Source organism: Pelophylax lessonae (assembly GCF_965119305.1).
Source record: "Pelophylax lessonae genome assembly, chromosome: 2".
Classification (NCBI taxonomy): domain Eukaryota; kingdom Metazoa; phylum Chordata; class Amphibia; order Anura; family Ranidae; genus Pelophylax; species Pelophylax lessonae.
Genome location: NC_138769.1, coordinates 226,201,660 through 226,219,209, shown reverse-complemented (window position 1 = coordinate 226,219,209; position 17,550 = coordinate 226,201,660). Strand labels below are relative to the sequence as shown.

At 45.5% G+C, this 17,550-nt stretch overlaps 1 protein-coding gene across 2 annotated transcripts in view; it reads right to left on the bottom strand.

Annotated features, from left to right (window-relative positions):
* CSDE1 (cold shock domain containing E1) overlaps positions 1-17,550 on the bottom strand; it is a 208,419-nt gene that overhangs the window by 22,440 nt on the left and 168,429 nt on the right. Inside the window, exon 19 of one of the 2 annotated variants that reach the window (XM_082246093.1) lies at positions 16,658-16,777. The exons of the other annotated variant lie outside the window; for it this stretch is intronic. Coding sequence (XP_082102219.1) covers positions 16,658-16,777 — 120 coding nt within the window. The remainder of the gene's footprint in view (positions 1-16,657; positions 16,778-17,550) is intronic. 2 annotated transcript variants of the gene reach the window in all.

Genomic DNA, 17,550 nt, shown 5'->3' with positions numbered 1-17,550 from the left:
TGCCAAAAAATCCCAGGAAACTCCCACTAATAAGGTGGAATGGGCACAAAGCACAGAAGGAGATTTCTCTTTAGGAATGTAAGCTCTAGCAAACAGATTTCATATCCATCGTGCAATGGTGGACTTTGAAACAGGGCACTTCTTGTGAAGACCAGAAAACTGGGAATCTGTCCCATCTGACTGGAGCAGTAGCCTAGACATACACAAATGACTCAAGACTACGATGCTAGAGCTGCACGATTCTGGAGAAAAGGAGATTCACAATTTTTTTGGTTAGATCAAAATTCTCTCACGATTCTAAACGTAACCATCTTTCACAATAGACTGTGGTTAAATTGACATTTACAGACCGAAGTTCATCCCTTTGATCTAAAACGAATGAAATACGTTTCTCTTCATCTCGCAGTGCTGAGCAATGTTGTGATTATTATTTAAAAAAAAAAAATACACACAGCCGACAAAGTTTGACAGCTGTGAGCACGGAACGGTTTTGCATTTACATGAAATCGTGGAAATGGGCTTCATTTAAAATGTGATTTGCAGGGGGCGTGGCCAGGACATGGCGGAGTAGAGACATCTACTGAGCTCCCGGCTCCCTTCGGCCTTGCTCGGCACATACTGAACTACCTGGGGGACATGACACTTTCCAAAAAACGCAAAACTAAAGGCTCGGTTAAGAAACCCAGTTTGAGCAAAACCGAGGGGGAGATCTCAGTTTTTCCCGGTTTCAGCCCCGGGTTCATCTGGGTCCAAGATGGCCGCACCTCGTGGACTGCAGGCTACAGCCATGGACTCTGCTATCATGGGGAGTGCTCACACTGCCTCCTTTGCATTACCGGAACCACTCGAAGCCCATACAGATACCCCGACTGAATCCAGGCTTGAGTCAGTGAACTACGGGCACTGTTGCAGGCTCTCCCCACCAAGGCGGACATTGCTGCAATGGTGGCCCGGATAGAAGAGAAGCAACAAGCCGCCATTGAGGAGGTGAGAGGTGAGAAGCCGTCTGTATCACAGAGGATGGCGGCGGGCGAGTCTTCCCTTTCCTCCCTGGAAGGACGGGTGTGTGCTCTGGAAGCCCATGCTAAAACCCACCTAGAGGCAGAGATGACCCTACAACTACGCATGGAGGAGCTGGAGGACAGAAGCCGACGCAACGTGCGTCTGCGGGGTCCCCCGGAGACTACCGACATTGAGAACTTAGGGGATACTGCAAAAAACATTTCAGAAAATTCTTGGAGACCTGTACCCCACCAGACTGCAGTTCGACAGGATTCATCGAGCTCTGGGTCCCTGCTCCGCTGATCCTGACAGACCATGGGATGTGGTCTGCCGGATCCATCATTTTGTGGATAAAGAGCTAATTTTACGAGGAGCTTGGGAAAAAGGTGCAGTAGATTTTGACGGGGCACTTATTAAAATCCTTCCGGATCTGTCTAAAGCTACACTGCAGAGGAGGGCTCTCCTCCGCCCGGTACTAGACAAGGCGAGACAGCTGGGCCTGACGTACAGTTGGGGCTTCCCCCTGTCAGTTACTTTCCGTAATCCCCAGGGCTCTTTTACTTTACGATCACCAAGTGACCTGCAAAGTCTTTTTATTCATGGGTATAGACCCCTTCCAGGTCCCGAATTGGCTGATTTTTTTATGGACCGGCGAGGATCAGAGACGTAGCATCAGGAAGGAGGCGCCAGTCACGGCAGGAACGGCGGAAAACAAAAGAGGGGTCCCTTAGGTGCCGCAAGAAGCTGGACTGACATGAATAAAAAGTTAAAGCTTTTTTTTGGAAAGGATCCTGTGAGCAATCTCTTTACATCAGATGTGTAACATGGAGTAAACTTGACACTTTTCTCCCCCCCCCCCCTTTTTTCTTTTCAGTTTGAATAAATTGGGTGGGGTGGATGATGTTAGGAGGGTGGATTGAATGAGGTGGAACTGCTGGGGGATGGATGCGCCAGGGGATCTCTGCACGGATCTCGGGGGGCCCGGACCGGGGTCCGCAATGACGCTCAGCATAGTAATTGAATAGCTCACTGTTTTTTGATTATATTATAACAATTCTCTCTTTTTTTTAAGCACAGGCAAGTATGAGGTCTTATTAGATTCCTCCCTTCTTTTTTTTTTCCACCTAGATACAAGTTTGCACATTTAATATATATCCAGTATGAATACATTATTGTATATGCACTTGGAATGCTGGGCGTCGTTGTGCACCCGGGTTTGGGCGTCTATGGGATCTGTTTGAGAGTTTCTTGTGGGGTATCTGTCCCCGGGTAGCTTTGTATTGTTTGATTTATTTGATAGACTTAAATGATTAATTTGCACACCGATAGATTCTTGATAACTTAAGCTGTTAGTGTTATCCTTTAACAATGACTTATCACATTGCAGTTTTTTCTTTATAAAGTTTATGATGACTTGGTTTTTTTTTTCTGGAGATGTCTACCGGCCTATTGGGTGGCTGATATAGCTAGCCCCCACCACCCCCCCTTTTTTTTGCCTCCTAGATAGCTTGGGGATGTAAGGGAGAACTCCACTCCGATGCGGTACCCCGAATATATTAGAGGAGACTGCTGGAGGGTGGCTCAGGCACGTTTACCCGCGGGTAACTGGCCCCTACCTTATAATCAGCCAGGGTACAGGGCTTCTTTTGATTGTTCACGGGTGGTTATCGGATCGTGGATGGCCGGGATCTGTGCCACCTTTATCTGTTATGGCCCTTTACTCACTTTGTGGATATAGGCCCCTAATTGGGGTCCAGTAGGCGCAATATATAAGGCCTTTGCTGATTTATGGGTGAGGGGTGGAAGTGGGCCCTGATTGTGGGAGAGAGACCCTGGGTGTTGACGGGAGGTGGTTGATGGAAGGGTGGCAACAGGCACTGCTCCCTGATGATCGGCGGGCAATTATAGAGAGGGATTTTCGTTCTCCCTCTTCCTTTTTTTATTCTTTGAAGGGAGGGGGGATATTTAGTTAACAAGGGGGCGGGTGACAGTGGGTTAGTGTCAAGCTTTATCTTTCCATGCTGTTTTTTATAATTCCGGGATCTATTTTATTTTATTTATCTTTTAATTTTTTTCTTTGATTGGAGGGCTGTTAAGTTTTTGATCCTTGCCGGTGTGGCGGGAGGGGGTCCGGGAGAGCGGTGTCTTTTTATTTAATTTTTTCTTTTTACTGCTATCCATGTCCTTGATTACTTCCCCACTTAGGTCAGTACACTGAGGGGTGACTTTGGTCACACTGTACACGGGAATTTTCCCTGTTAGTGAAAGTGTGTATCTTTTCGAGGGAGCAGGGTGGTCAATGACCACTTCTGTTCGCTCTTCTGTTTTTTTTTTCTCCCCCTTTCTCTTTTACCCTTTTCTCTCTGCTTCTTTTTCCCAATTTTCTTCTTTCCTGATTTCTTTTTCCCTTTCGTCTCGATGATGGAGGACCTTACCATCTTTTCTTTGAATGCTAGAGGTCTTAATGTACCGGAAAAGAGAAGGATGTTGCTTAAGGATCTCAAGCGATCTAGAGTGGACTTCTCCTTTATTCAGGAGACCCACTTTAGAGGCAACAGAGTTCCCAGGCTCATGAATAGCGGTTACAATATAGCTTATTCTACGAATGCTGATGCCAAGTCTCGAGGGGTGACCATTCTCTTGTCCGCCAAACTTTCTTGGACACTGAATGATATTTTGTCTGACCCAGAGGGACGATATCTGTTTATTAGAGGGACGGTCGGTGATACACAGTTTACATTTGCAACATTGTATGCACCAAATGATCGCCAAGAAGTTTTTCTTAGGCGAGTGACTAAATTGCTCCTGGAATTTGTGGAGGGACAGCTCATTTTAGGTGGGGATTTTAATGCCCCGCTTTTGGCCCGTTTCAACACTTCTACGGGTAGATTGGCCATCTTGCCGTCTACCGGCAAAAGTATCGCGCAGACGTTTTATAAATGCTCAATGGATAGACGTATGGCGTTTGTTGCACCCCTCTGAGAGAGATTACACATTTTATTCAGCACCTCACAAGTGCTATTCACGGATCGACTATTTTTTAATCCCGCATAGGCAGCTCCATGCGATTAAAACATCAACAATCAGGGATATAACATGGTCAGATCATGCGCCGGTGATGCTTCCTTATTCCTTGTCTGACTTCGCTGCCTCTCGTCAATGTTTCTGGAGGTTGACCGAGAGCCTCCTACAGATTCCTGAAGTTCTGACGACATCTCATCTAAATTGCAGGACTATTTTCAGATAAACTATTTGGAGGAATGCGAGATGGGGAATCTGTGGGAGGCCCATAAAACAGTCTTAAGGGGGCTTCTTATTAAACATGGATCTAGACTTAAAAGGAACGCGATAAACAAATTAACGCAGCTTTTAGATACGCTTCGTCGCCTTGAATCTCCACATAAACACGCTACGTCGCCGGCTCTGGAGACTGAGCTTGTACGAACGCCTCAAAAAATAGCTGATCTTTTGTTTAGAGCTAAAGCGGCTATACAGGCTGGGGCTATGAATACAGAGATAAATGTGGGACGCTACTTGCACACTCCGTGAGCGAACCAACCTTTGTCCCTAATATGGTCTCAATGCAAGGCCATAACAGATTGTGGGGGAGTTTGGCCGATTCTATTCTTCACTGTATTCACTGAAGGACGCCACCATACCTACCCCAGTAATGGAGGATTATCTTGTAGCGTCCTGTCTTCCTACACTCTCTACTGAGATAAGAGTGCAGTTAGATGAGCCGATCACTTTGGCAGAGGTTCAACAGACCATAGGTGCCATGAAGCTGAAGAAGGCCCCTGAACCGGACGGCTTTACGCTCCAATATTTTCAGGTTTTTCTTTCTATCCTGGGTCCGTACCTAGTCAGACTAACTCTGCGAAGGAAGGGGCCAACTTGCTTAGGGACACCTAAGCGGCGCATATTACTGTTATCCTGAAAGAAGGAAAGGACCCTACATCTTGTGGAAGCTATAGGCCTATTTTTTTACTTAATATAGATTTGAAAATGTTTAGGAAAATATTGGCTAATCGATTAGGCCCACACCTTCTTGACCTCGTTCACCTTGACCAGGTGGGTTTTGTTCCTAGCCGAGAGGCTAGGGACAACACCACTAAAGTCTTAAAACTTGATCCACGTGGCTAATACTTCCCGAATCCCGAGTGTTTTCATTAATACTGACGCGGAAAAAAGCCTTTGACAGGGTGAATTGGCGTTTCAGGTTTACGGTCCTTAAATATATAGGCTTGGGAAATAATATGCTGCTTTGGATCACTAGTATATACTCGAACCCCACCGCACACGTCAAGGTGAACGGTCACCTATCTGATCCTTTTCCCATCAATAATGGTACGAGGCAGGGTTGCCCTTTGTCCCCTCTTTTATTTGCTCTTTCGTTGGAACCATTCCTTTGCACTATACGCCTGAATCCAGATAGCCAGGGATTGCAGGTTGGTGGAAGTCATTACAAGATATCCGCCTATGCTGATGATCTTAAGTTCTCATTGACGAACCCGACTATTTCCCTTCCGAATTTATTACAGGAACTGACTAGGTATGGAACCCTTTCGAACTTCAAAATTAATTTTGGTAAATCGGAGGAGATGGGAGTGGGGGTTTGGCCGCCTCTCCTACGTACTCTACAAACGAGCTTTGGCTTCAGTTTTCAGCCTTACGTTATCTTGGTACCTTTATTCCATCATTTTTGTCTAGGGTCTATGAATTGAATTCCCCCCCCCCCCCCACCCCCTGATCGGAGAGACACGTTCCCTCTTGGATAAATGGCATACGGGTCTCCACTCGTGGTTTGGCAGGTGTAACCTGATAAAGATGAGTATAGTGCCCAAACATATTTACTTGATAAGGGCTCTTCCGGTTCGGCTGCCTGCCCGGTATTTTCACTTGATCCATTCCCTCTTCACTAAATTTATTTGGGCACAGAAAAAACCTTGCCTTGCACGGACGCAACTGACCCTGTCAAAAGCCTGTGGTGGCTTAGCTCTCCCGATATACAGAAGTATTTCCAGGCAGCTCATCTGAGTAGAGTGGTTGATTGGTGCAGACACCAGGCATCTAAACTGTGGATCACTATAGAACAAGCACAGACGAATATTCCTCTTAGGGGAGCACTTTGGTGCTACCCAGACTTGCAATTGCGTCTTCACCCCCTTCTGGGTACCACGCTGCAAACATGCCATCAGGCTATCGTGCGGTACTCTTTCCCCTCCTTGCTCTCTTATTTCCCGTGATCGAAAATCCGCGGTTCATGTTGGGCCTTTCGTCACCAGATTTGGGGACGATGGGCGCATCCGGATATACTCGGGTCGCCCAGTTTCTGGTCTCGGATAGTTGTCTGACATTGGAGACTTTGACGACCGCGGATGGCCATTTTAGGCTCACCTTTTGGTCTGCCTTGCAACTTCATAATTTTTTACATACTTTTCCGAATCCGGCGGATTTCGCACATAATTTGACTAGATTTGAAGAATACTGCCTGAAAGGGGCCCTGCCACATACGCTTTCTTTATTATATAGTCTACTAACGATCCTGTTGGATAGACCTCCTTTGCCGTGTCTGACTAAATGGGCATCTGATCTACACCGCACTTTCATACCATCGCAAATACAGAAGATTATTTTTTTCTCCTTTAAATCGTCTATTTGTACCAAAATCCAAGAGACCAATTTTAAGTTACTGACCAGGTGGTATTATACACCTCACAAACTTCATAGGATCTTCCAGAACGTGTCGGAAAACTGCTGGCGTTGTGGGGGGTGGGGGGGGGGGGGGTGGGGGGGAGGAGGATGCAACATTACTCCATATTTTTTGGTCCTGCACAAAACTTTCAGTATATTGGTCTGAGGTTAGAGCTATTGTTCAAAAGTTTACGGAATATTCTATTCAGGAGGACCCGCCCTCTTTTTGCTTCACTTATCAGACATTCCCATATAGGGATATGAGAAATCGGTGGTGCGTCATCTAATTAATGTATCCCCGTGTTGAGGAAAAGTTTGTCCTACGGTAAAGGACTGGCTACGGAAGGTAGAGGCTATTAATAAGATGGAGGACCTGGTGCTGACATCACATTGTAAGCGGGAGCTATATCATGAGACCTGGGAGCTCTGGAACACTTATTTCGTCTTACGAGGATATTGCCCTGTTGCATTCTGGAATGGAGATGGGGGGTGGTCTCCCCAGTCAGGGACGATTTTTTAGCCTCTCTCGGCCTTTCATATCTTTCTTTCTGGTGATGTTCTTTGGGGAGTTTTTTTACCCCTCCCCCTCCTTTTTTTTCCTCTTCTGTTTGGTTTTTGTTTGTCTTGTCTTAATAAATGAGGGGCAAATACGGAATGGACGGGCAACCTGAGGGCTTATTTTACTGCCAGCCCTGATTATATGTTGTGGGAAGGTATATAAATCCAATGAGAGCCTCTCGTGTGAGTCCATGGAGGGGGCAGTGATGATATAAATTAACTTTTTATGATGGCCTGGTTCTTTATGATGGTTTGGCTGTTATGTACTCATTTTAGTTCCGCTGTATGCCATTTTGTGTTCTAAAAATAAAGTTATTTAAGCAGATGGTACAGGTGCCCTTCCTCGATTGCCTACATTGACCCAATCCAGTCGGACCAATGTTGGCGGTGCTCGTCCTCGAGGGGAACGCTTATCCATATCTGGTGGGAATGTCCCCAGATCCATGAATTGTGGACAGGAATCATAGCTCTGTATTGCAGGCTCCAGGCGACCATTGTTCTTGCGACACCGGAACTGGCCTTGTTGTCTTTGTTACCCGGTTCCTTCCGGTCGATCAAGAGAGACGTTCTGAGGTTTTTCTTGGCGGCTGTTCGGACGGTGATACCCAGACACTGGAGGACCAAGCACGTACCCTCTAAACTTGAGTGGGCTCTGGAACTGGACCGGCTTAGGGACATGGAAAACCTGTTGGCGCGGAAGGGGGCCAGGGAGGACCGATTCTCTGCTGCTTGGAGGTCCTGGGACATGTTTCGGTGTTCGGATGCCTTTCAGTCCTGGCTCGGGACATCTGTGCTACCCGGTGCTGGGGGGCAGTAGTGGGACGTGGGCGGCCCCTCCTGATTTCATCCACCTTCTTTGCCCCCTTGGCATACCTCTTTACATTCTCCTGCTTTATCCCATCCTCTAAGCTCTATTCCCCTCTCTGGCTATACCATTGACACCATAAGGCAATCCTCTTTGCTTATTTGTTGTTTTTAGGCGTTACTTACTGGAAAACCAAGATATTTAACAATGCCTACCACACTTTCCACATTCTTCCCAAGTGACGCCAGCCATGAAAGTGTTTGTACCGGTGTTGGCCTTTCTTTGATTTTTCTCTTATTTATGTTAACACCTGACACCCCAAGTTGCTGTTATCTTGTCCTTGTGCTGCTGCCAGGTTCTAATGGACCTGGCGATTTAGGTTCCATATTGGCACTTATTGATGTTGATTGTTGTATGCACTTACTCACGGTATACTTTATGTCATTCCTGAACAACTTATTTTACTGTATGTTTCATGCTCCATGCCTCTCCCCTAACTCTGTAAAACCCTTCTCTTTCAATAAAATAAGATTGAACTAAAAATAAAGTTATATTTGGAAAAAAAGAAATCGTGGAAATGCCCGATTAAGATCGTGAGGGGGTTGAATCGAGATCGCCATTTTCCAATGATTAATCGTGCAGCTTTAAGCCAGGCATGAAGATCTATTTTCTTTGGGCTCTTAGGAGCAGGGCATAAGGATGGGAAGACAGTGTTGTCAATAAGGTGGAATACTAAGATCACCTTCGAGGTAAAAAAAAAAAAAAAAAAAAGATGACCTAGGGCATAAGATAGCCTTGTCATTGTGACGTATGAGAAAGGCTCTTAATAGGAAAGGGCCACCAATTCAGAAACCCATCTGGTAGCTGTGCAAGCAACTAAAAAGGCTACTTTGAATGAGAGAACCTCTAGGGCAGGGGTATCAAATGCAATTTAATTGCGGGCCGCATCAGCATTACGGATGCCTCAAAGGGCCGGTTGTATCTATAAGACTATTTAAATGTATTTACTCTTTATCATTGTCTCTGTATTCGATTATTACTGGTTTCATTAATAACTAAAGCCTTAAGCTGTGAAGGACAAGTGCATACTGGCACGGAGCCACCTCACTCCTTGGGGGGGGGGGGGGGCGCAGAAACAAACATCTCCATTGTTTTAAAGCGCAGGATCTGTAGGAGGAGCTCTGTAGTCCTCTGTGGGACTGCTGGGACAAGGGAGACAGATGAGGGGGGTGTTGTAGCTGCAGGAGCGGTGTGAGAGCCAAATGAAATGGCCTGGAGGGCTGCATTCGTTTGACACGTGCTCTAGGGAAATATCCCAGACAGGTGTTTTTTTTACAAGGGAGAGCAAAGCAAGAAAAAAAAAAAAGTTGGTTAAAGGCAGAGCCCTAACCTTAAATAGTACCTGAGGCCAATCTTAGGTCAAGACCCGATTGTGCAAAGGCCAGAAAGTGAGATACAGAGCAATATGTGGGATTGAAGGGCCCGTTTTCACACCAGGCAAGAAAAACTATTTTGCAAGAACCGTAAAATCATTTTCTCTTGAGTCCGTTGATAGGGCGCAGCTCATACTTCTTATCCATTGGGTTTTGCTGCCCCCTGCAGGAGTAGTAGTAGGCAAGGGGGGGGGGGGGGGGGGGAGAGCAATTAACCACGCCCACGGGGCTGTCCCTATAGGCATAACCCCACACACCCATCGTTGCAAGCAGTGAAAGACACAACCATCCCCAAAACAGAGGGGCGGGTGCTGCGTCTGTCAATGGACTGAAGAGAAAAGATTTTACAGTAAGTTCTTACAAAAAAAAGTTCTCCATCGTCCACTGGCAGACACAGCTCTCATACTTCTTATCCATTGGGACGTCCCAAAGCAGTGTAGGCATGAGGGGTAGGGAGAATGCAGCCAGACAGTAAACGTAAACTACAAAGTCTAAACTTAGCCAACTGGGTAAAATGAAGCTCAACCAGGAACAGGAGCTCACCAAAGAAAAAAAACCCTAAAGAGAATTAAATTCTCTTATGAAACAGCAGCCTGCGAAACCTTGCGGCCAAGGAAGCATCCGAAGATGCCAACAAATGTTCCTTATAGAATTTTGTAAAAAAGTGTGCACAGACGGCCAAGTCACTGCTTTACAAACTTGCACTACTGAGGACTGATGACAAAAAGCCCAAGAGGTACTCGGCGGCGCTCTAGTAGAATGCGCCTTCACAGGAAAAGGAGGAACCTGACCCTTCAGTGAATAAGCCTGAACAACCGTCTGCCTGATTCATCTGGATATGGTCGCAGCAGATGCAGCCAAACCTTTCTGAGGTCCTTCGATGAGAACAAAGTCCGATTTTCTAAAAGACTCAGTTACCGTCAGATACACCCTTATCGCTCGAACCACATCCAGAGAGCGCAAGGCAATTTCCTTGGGATGCTACGGACATAGGAAAGGCAACACGGCAACACAATGTATTCATTGAGATGAAAATTCGACAGCACCTTGGGAAGAAAAGACAGATTAGGTCACAGAACCACTTTCTCTGTGAACCACCAAATAAGGCAGACAGGACAAAGCAGCCAACTCAAACACTCTGTGGGCAGAATTGCCACTAGAAAGGTAACCTTCTTGGATAAAGAAAGCAAAGACATTTCCCCAACGTTCTCAAAAGGAGGCTTTTGAAGAACAGACCGAACCAGATTAAGATCCCACGGAGGCAACGGGGATCTCCGTGGGGGAGCCAGATGACGCATTCTTGAATAAAAGTGCGAATCAGGGCATTAGTAGCCAATCGTCATGGGAAGTAAATGGCTAAGGCCCACACCTGGCCCTTGATAGTGCCCAAAGCCAACCGCTGCTAAACCCCATTGTGCTAAAAGGCCAAAACCCTAGCTATGGAGAACAAGCGAGTGTGCAGCTGCAGGGATTCACACCATGAAATGTACAATTTCCACATACGATGATAGATCTTCCTAGATGGCGACTTCCGGTCCTTCAAAAGTGTAGGAATCACCGAGTCAGAAATACCTCAACACCTTGATTTCAACAGCCATGCCGTTAAAGCCAGCGACCGTAAAGCAGGATGTTAGATCGATCCCTGGGACAGCAGATCTTCCCGCAGAGGAAGTCTCCATGGAGGATCGACGACCATTTTTACAAGGTCCACGTACCAAGACCGGACTAGGCCAGTCTGGGGCCACCAGAATGACCGAAATTCCTTCCACCACCACCACCCTGCGAAGGAACCTCGGCAGAAGCTTGAGCGGAGGGAAGGCATAAATCAGCCGATACTGGCTTGAAGGAGCCACTAAAGCATCTGTGGCGTAAGCCGGAAGATCCCGAGACCTGGCCACAAACCTCTGGACTTTTTCTGTGGAAGAGATCCACCTCTGGAGTTCCACACCAGACGCACAGCAGATGAAACCCCTCCCGATGAAGGGACTATTCTCCTTGATCCAGCACCTGACAACTCCCCACACCCGGAATGTGGACTGGGGAAAGAGCTGGAACATTGTCTTCCGCCCATATCAGGATCCCGGCCACCTCCTTGGCTGCCAGGACACTCTTGGTGCCCCCTTGATTGATGTAAGCCACAGCCGTGGCATTGTTGGATTGAATCTGAACCTGGGAACCGTGTAGCCGATTCGTACAGTGGAACAGGCAAAGCTTGATCGCTCTGAGATGCAGAATATTGATCGGCAAGAAAAAGTCCTGTCGACCAAGTCCCCTAGGCACAGACCTTACCCAGCACTCCACCCCTGCCTAACAGACTGGCATCCGTGGTACCACCGTCCAGAACAGCATAAGGAAAGACTTGCCCTGACAAAGCAGACAACTGGATCATCCAGGATAGAGCCAACCTCGTTAGATGGCTCAAATGTATCTGCTGGTTTAACGACTGTGGATCCCTGTTCCATTTTGCAAGAATCTTTTTGCAGAGGCGTCCAGTGAGATTGAGCAAACAGAATTGCCTCGAAGGTTGATACCATCAGACCCAGGGCTCTCATGCAAGTCCGTAGGGAAGACCGATCGGTTTCCAACAGCAACCTGATGGCACCTTGCAACTTCTAAAGCTTTTCCAAGGGAAGAAAGACCCTCGCCAAGGCAGAGCCTAGGGTTAGCCCCAGATAACGCGTACGGAGGACGTCAGCAGAATTTTTAAATTGATCGGCCACTCGAATTCCTGAAGGGTCTGAACTGTAATTGAGGTTGCCCAACAGAACCGAGTGATGCTCGTAATAGGAGATCATCCAGATATCCCAAGATCGCAATCCCTCTCTGACATAACATAGCCAACACTGGGGCCAGGACCTTGGTAAAAACCCTGGGAGTGGAGGCGAGATCAAAGGGTAACGCCACAAATTGAAAATGCTCCTCTGCCACCGCAAAGCAGAGGAATCACTGGTGTTCTTCGAAAATGGCCAGAAAATCCCCCTGATTCAAAGATGCTACCACTGACCGAATGGACTATTCAAAACTTCTGCACCAGCACAAAGCGTGCACAAAGCGGTTCAGAGCTTTGAGATCCAGAATTGGACGCACCTTGCCCTACTTTCTGGGCACAGTAAACAAGTTTGAATAGAAACCTTAAAAACGTTCCTGCGGAGGAAGCGGCACAATCACTCCTTGAACAAGGAGATCCTGCACATAATTAAAAAAAAAAAAAAAAAAAAAAAAAAAAAGCTACACTCAACTCTAAACTGGTAACCATTAAAAAAAAAATATTAAAGCGTCGCTTATGGAGATTTTCATTGACCGTAGTTTGTCGCCATTCTGCGGGTGTGCGCAATTTTAAACCGTAACAAGTTGGGTATTTACACGGCGTGACATCTTTCACAATATACAAAAAAAAAAAATGGGCTAACTTTACTGTTTAGTTTTTTTTAAATGCAGTGAAATGTGATTTTTCATAATTTTTTTTTTTAAAAAAAATTGGCGTTTGAAAGACCACTGCGCAAATACAGCGTGACAAAAAATATTGCAATGACCGCCATTTTATTCTCCAGAGCCTTTGCTGGAAAAAAAAAAAAAAAAAAAAAGTAAAATGACGCCGGCAGGAAGGGCTCCTCAATCATATGACGGCTGCCCGCTCTCGCCGCTACTGCGCTCCTCCGGGGGGGGCGCAACGCAGCGATCAGGCTTGTCCCTTGGACTGAGCCCATCCTCGATCAAGGTAAACAGCCCATAAAATGGGCTGTTTACCACGTGATCGGCTGTGTCCAATCACAGCCGATCACATGAGCGGCTCCAGCGCAAGCCGCTCATTCTCTCCGCAATGCGTACCCCTGGGGACTCACAGCGCTGCGATCGGGGATGAGGCTCGTCCCTCGGACAGAGCCCATCCCCAATCTAGGTAAAGAGCCAATGAAATTGGCTTTTTACCACGTGACCGGCTGTCAATCACAGCCGGTCACAGAATGTCAAAAGAGAACACAGTAACTAGCTGTCATCGTGTTCTCCTCCTCAAACACCGCTCCTGTGTGAGGAGGAGATTGGGGTAACAGCTAGTTACCGATCATAGTGCACCCCAAAACACACTGATTGCCCCCCAATAAAGAGGACCTGTCACCAGCCCATCATCAGGTACTCTGACGACGGGTACATTGAGTACCCGTCACCAGAGTACCCAAGTACCTGTCTCCAGCCCAGAGTGCCCAAATACCTATCTGCACTAGGGATGCACCGAATATTCGGCGGCCGAACATTATTCGGCCGAAAATAGAGAAAATAGCACTTTCGGCGTTCGGCCGAATAAGTCAAAAGGCCGAATAATTTTGAGCCGAACAATGTCAGCTTCCGCCCTGACCGCTCACCTTCCTCATTGTGGCTCGCGGCTCCCTTCTCACACGCCGCCGGTGTCCTGTTCGGCCGCGAGTAGGGGGTGTGACGTCACGCGCGCGTCCCGCCCCCTGCTCCTGACTGCGGCTCCTTCACACTAGGTCCACGCCCCGCCCCCCTGTTCGCGGCTTTTGGCTCTGGCTGCAGTTCAGGTATGTGATGTGGAGCTGAGCACATTTGGGGGAGAATACGGTAGCTGGCAGCTGCACAAGCATTAGTGTGCAGACTGCCATATGTTGTTGCCACTTGCCATGCTCATTACATTAGAGTGCCCTATAAAGTGCCCCTTAAAAAAAAAAAAAAAAAAAAGAAAAAAATGTGCCCAACAGAGTGCTCCCTTGACATAAAATGTGGCCATCAGCGTGCCCCTTATTTTATGCTAAGGGACATGCTGATGAGCATATTTTATGTTAAGGGGCACTCTGACGAGCATATTTTATGTTAAGGGGCACTCTGATGGGCATATTTTATTTTAAGGGGCACGCTAATGGGCATATTTTATGTTAAGAGCAACGCTGATTTAAATGTTTTGTTTTGCCCATCAGAGTGCCCCCTAACAAAATGTGCCCATCAGCGTGCCCCCTAACAAAATGTGCCCATCAGCGTGCCCCCTAAAAATTGGCAAAATAAATGGAAAAAATGCGAAACACCGCGTTCGGTATTCGGCCTTCGGCCAAGCATTTCATTATTATTCGGCTTCGGCCAAGAATTTCATTTCGGTGCATCCCTAATCTGCACCCCATCAGATTACCCGAGTAACTGTCTCTAGCCCATCAGAATACCAAAGTACCTCTCTGAAGCACATCAGAGTACCCAAGTACCTTTCTGAATCCGATCAGTGTACCCGAGTACCAGTCTGCAGCCCATCAGAGTACCTATCTGCAGCCCATGCCTCCTAGATTATGTGTTGGGGTGTTTGCGTTCCAAAATGGGGTCATTTTGTGGGGGTTTGCATTGTTCTGGGGTTCCAGGGCCTTCAAAAAGTGTGATAGGTTGTAATGAAATTATATGTGTAATTTATGCTCCTAGAACACCTGACTGTGCTCCTTGCATGTTGGGCCTCTGTATGTGGATATGCTGTGACAAAGGTAGCAGAATGTATTTTGGGGTGTCATTTTTGCTATGTACATGCTATGTGTTAGAAATATCTTATAAATTGACAACTGAAAAAAAAAAAAAAAAAAAGTTCATTTTTTCCACATGTTCCAAAAACGTGGAAAAAAATGACATGTTCAAAAGACTCATTATGCCTCATAGTATATACATTGGGGCGTTTGCTTTCTAAAATGAGGTAATTTTGTGGGTAATATCATTGTCCTGGTGCTCCAGGGCCTTCAAAATGAGGTTGTAATGAAATTATATGTGTAATTTATGCTCCTAGAACACCTGATGGTGGCTCCTTGAATGTTGGGCCTCTGTATATGGTCAGGCTGTGTAAAAGTCTCACACATGTGGTATTGTCCTACTCAGGAGGAGCAGCAGAATGTATTTGGGGTGTAATTGCAAGTATGCATATACTTTGTATGAGAAATAACTTATGACAATTTTGTGCAAAAAAAAAAATTCTTTTAAATTTTCCCAAGAATTGTAGGAAAAAAATTACAACTTCAAAAAACTCGCCTCTTACTAAATACCCTGTAATGTCTACTTTCCAAAAAGGGGTCATTTGGGGGGTATTTGTACTGTCCTGACAATTTCAGGGTCTCAAGAAATGATAGGCCATCGGTACATCAGGTGTGATCAATTTTCAATAATTGGCACCATAGCTTGAATACTCTAACTTTCACACAAACTAAATAACCACTAATTTGGGTTATTTTTACCAAAGCTATGTAGAAGTATACATTTTGGCCCAAATTTAAGAAAAAAAATGGACTTATTTGCAGAAATAGAAACTAAAAGAAAATGTGTTTTTTTCAAAATTTTTGCTCTTTTTTCACTTATATCGCAAAAAATAAAAAACCCAGTGGTGATTAAATACTTAAAGAAAGCTCTATTTGTGTGAAAAAAATTTGATTGGGTACAGCGTTGTATGACTGAGTAATTATAATTCAAAGTGGGAGAGCGCTAAAAACTGGTCTGGGCAGGAAGGGGGTGTAACTGCTTTGTATGGAAGTGGTTAACAGAGCACCTAAATCGATCCTCCGCAGATAGGGCGAGGAACCCACCAGAAACCGGCACTCCACGTGCAGCGATCAGAAAGTGAAAGATACAGGAGTCGGCACCAGGGGATAAGGAGAGGCACAGCTGAAATCGCCGCTATTTTCAAAGGCAAAACACAGCAAAATGGCCACCGGACTACACAAACATGGCCACCGTGCATTGATCACACAGGCTACAGCAAAATGGCTGCCCCAGGAGGGATCCCTAGGCCTCAGAAAATGGGACAGGCAGGAAGGGGGGGGGGGGGGGAGAGATGATGGTTCAGAGGTCGCAGGCAGATCAGTTAAAGAATTTGCAGGGGAAAGATATTGGAGCGCCCAAAAGTGTTAGGTGACCTTTACTTTTGCCAAAAATGCCCTACGCATTTGGAAGATTTTTTGTAAATCTTTTTGTTTGTTTTCTTTTTGAGTTACAGATTTCACTGTCCTCCCCTTCCATGTCATTCAGATAAAAAAAAAAAAAAAAAAAAAAACAACACACATTACAACCTTAAAACGCACATGGCAACAAAACAAAAAACGCTTCCTATTTAAAAACAAATTAATTTTCTTCACCAATTATAAAAAGGCATATCAAGTACAATTCAGGGAAGGCAGAGAAAGAAAAAAAAAAAAAATACCTTGCTTGCTTGCATCTATGCTGGCTTCTGCTTCAGCTTCAGCTTCGGCTTCAGCTTCAGCTTCCTCAGCTTCCTCAGCTTCTTTGGGAGTTTCCTCAGCTATTTTCTGCTTGTCAACAACTGGACAGAAAAAAAAAAAAAAAAAAAAATCACTGAAAATTCATTTTGCCGGAATCCATAACATTTACCACAAGAAAAAAAAAAAAAAAAAAAAAAAAAAAAAAAACACACATGATAGGTCCTACAATACCTCCCTTCCCCGTTGTACAAACAAGGCAAGTATCCAAAAAAAAAATATATATTCTACAATCACCCTTCACAACACCTACCAAAAATCTTCAAAAAACACACCATAAGAGATACAAATTCTTCGAATAACTGGATTTGGCAACTGTTACCTACAAGGACTGCCTGTTTTAAGAGCTAAGCTTGGCCCCAAATCCATACCAAACATCTTTTTCATTGTATGTTCACTATAAAAAGCCCATTTTTCTCAGGAAGGAAGATGTTAAGGTATAGAAACAATGAAGGAAGGGCCAATGCACTACCAATGGGGAATGAGACGTAGGGGGGATGAGGATGTGAGTGGGTAAAAAGTACATGTGATTATATATATATATATATATATATATATATATATATATATATATATATATATATATATATATATATATATATATATATATATATATATATATATATATATATATAAAACCATAAATGAAACAGGCAGCCAATTCTTTAGTGTCACCACATACTGAAAAAGATAAAGAGAAGGGGGAATCTGCGCCGATTAAAAGCCCCTTGAAGTAGGAGCCGAGAAGGAAGCCAAGAAGGAAGGTCCATGTCTAAGACTAGGTTCCTTGCCCTTTGTAGACAGCGGAAGAGAAGTA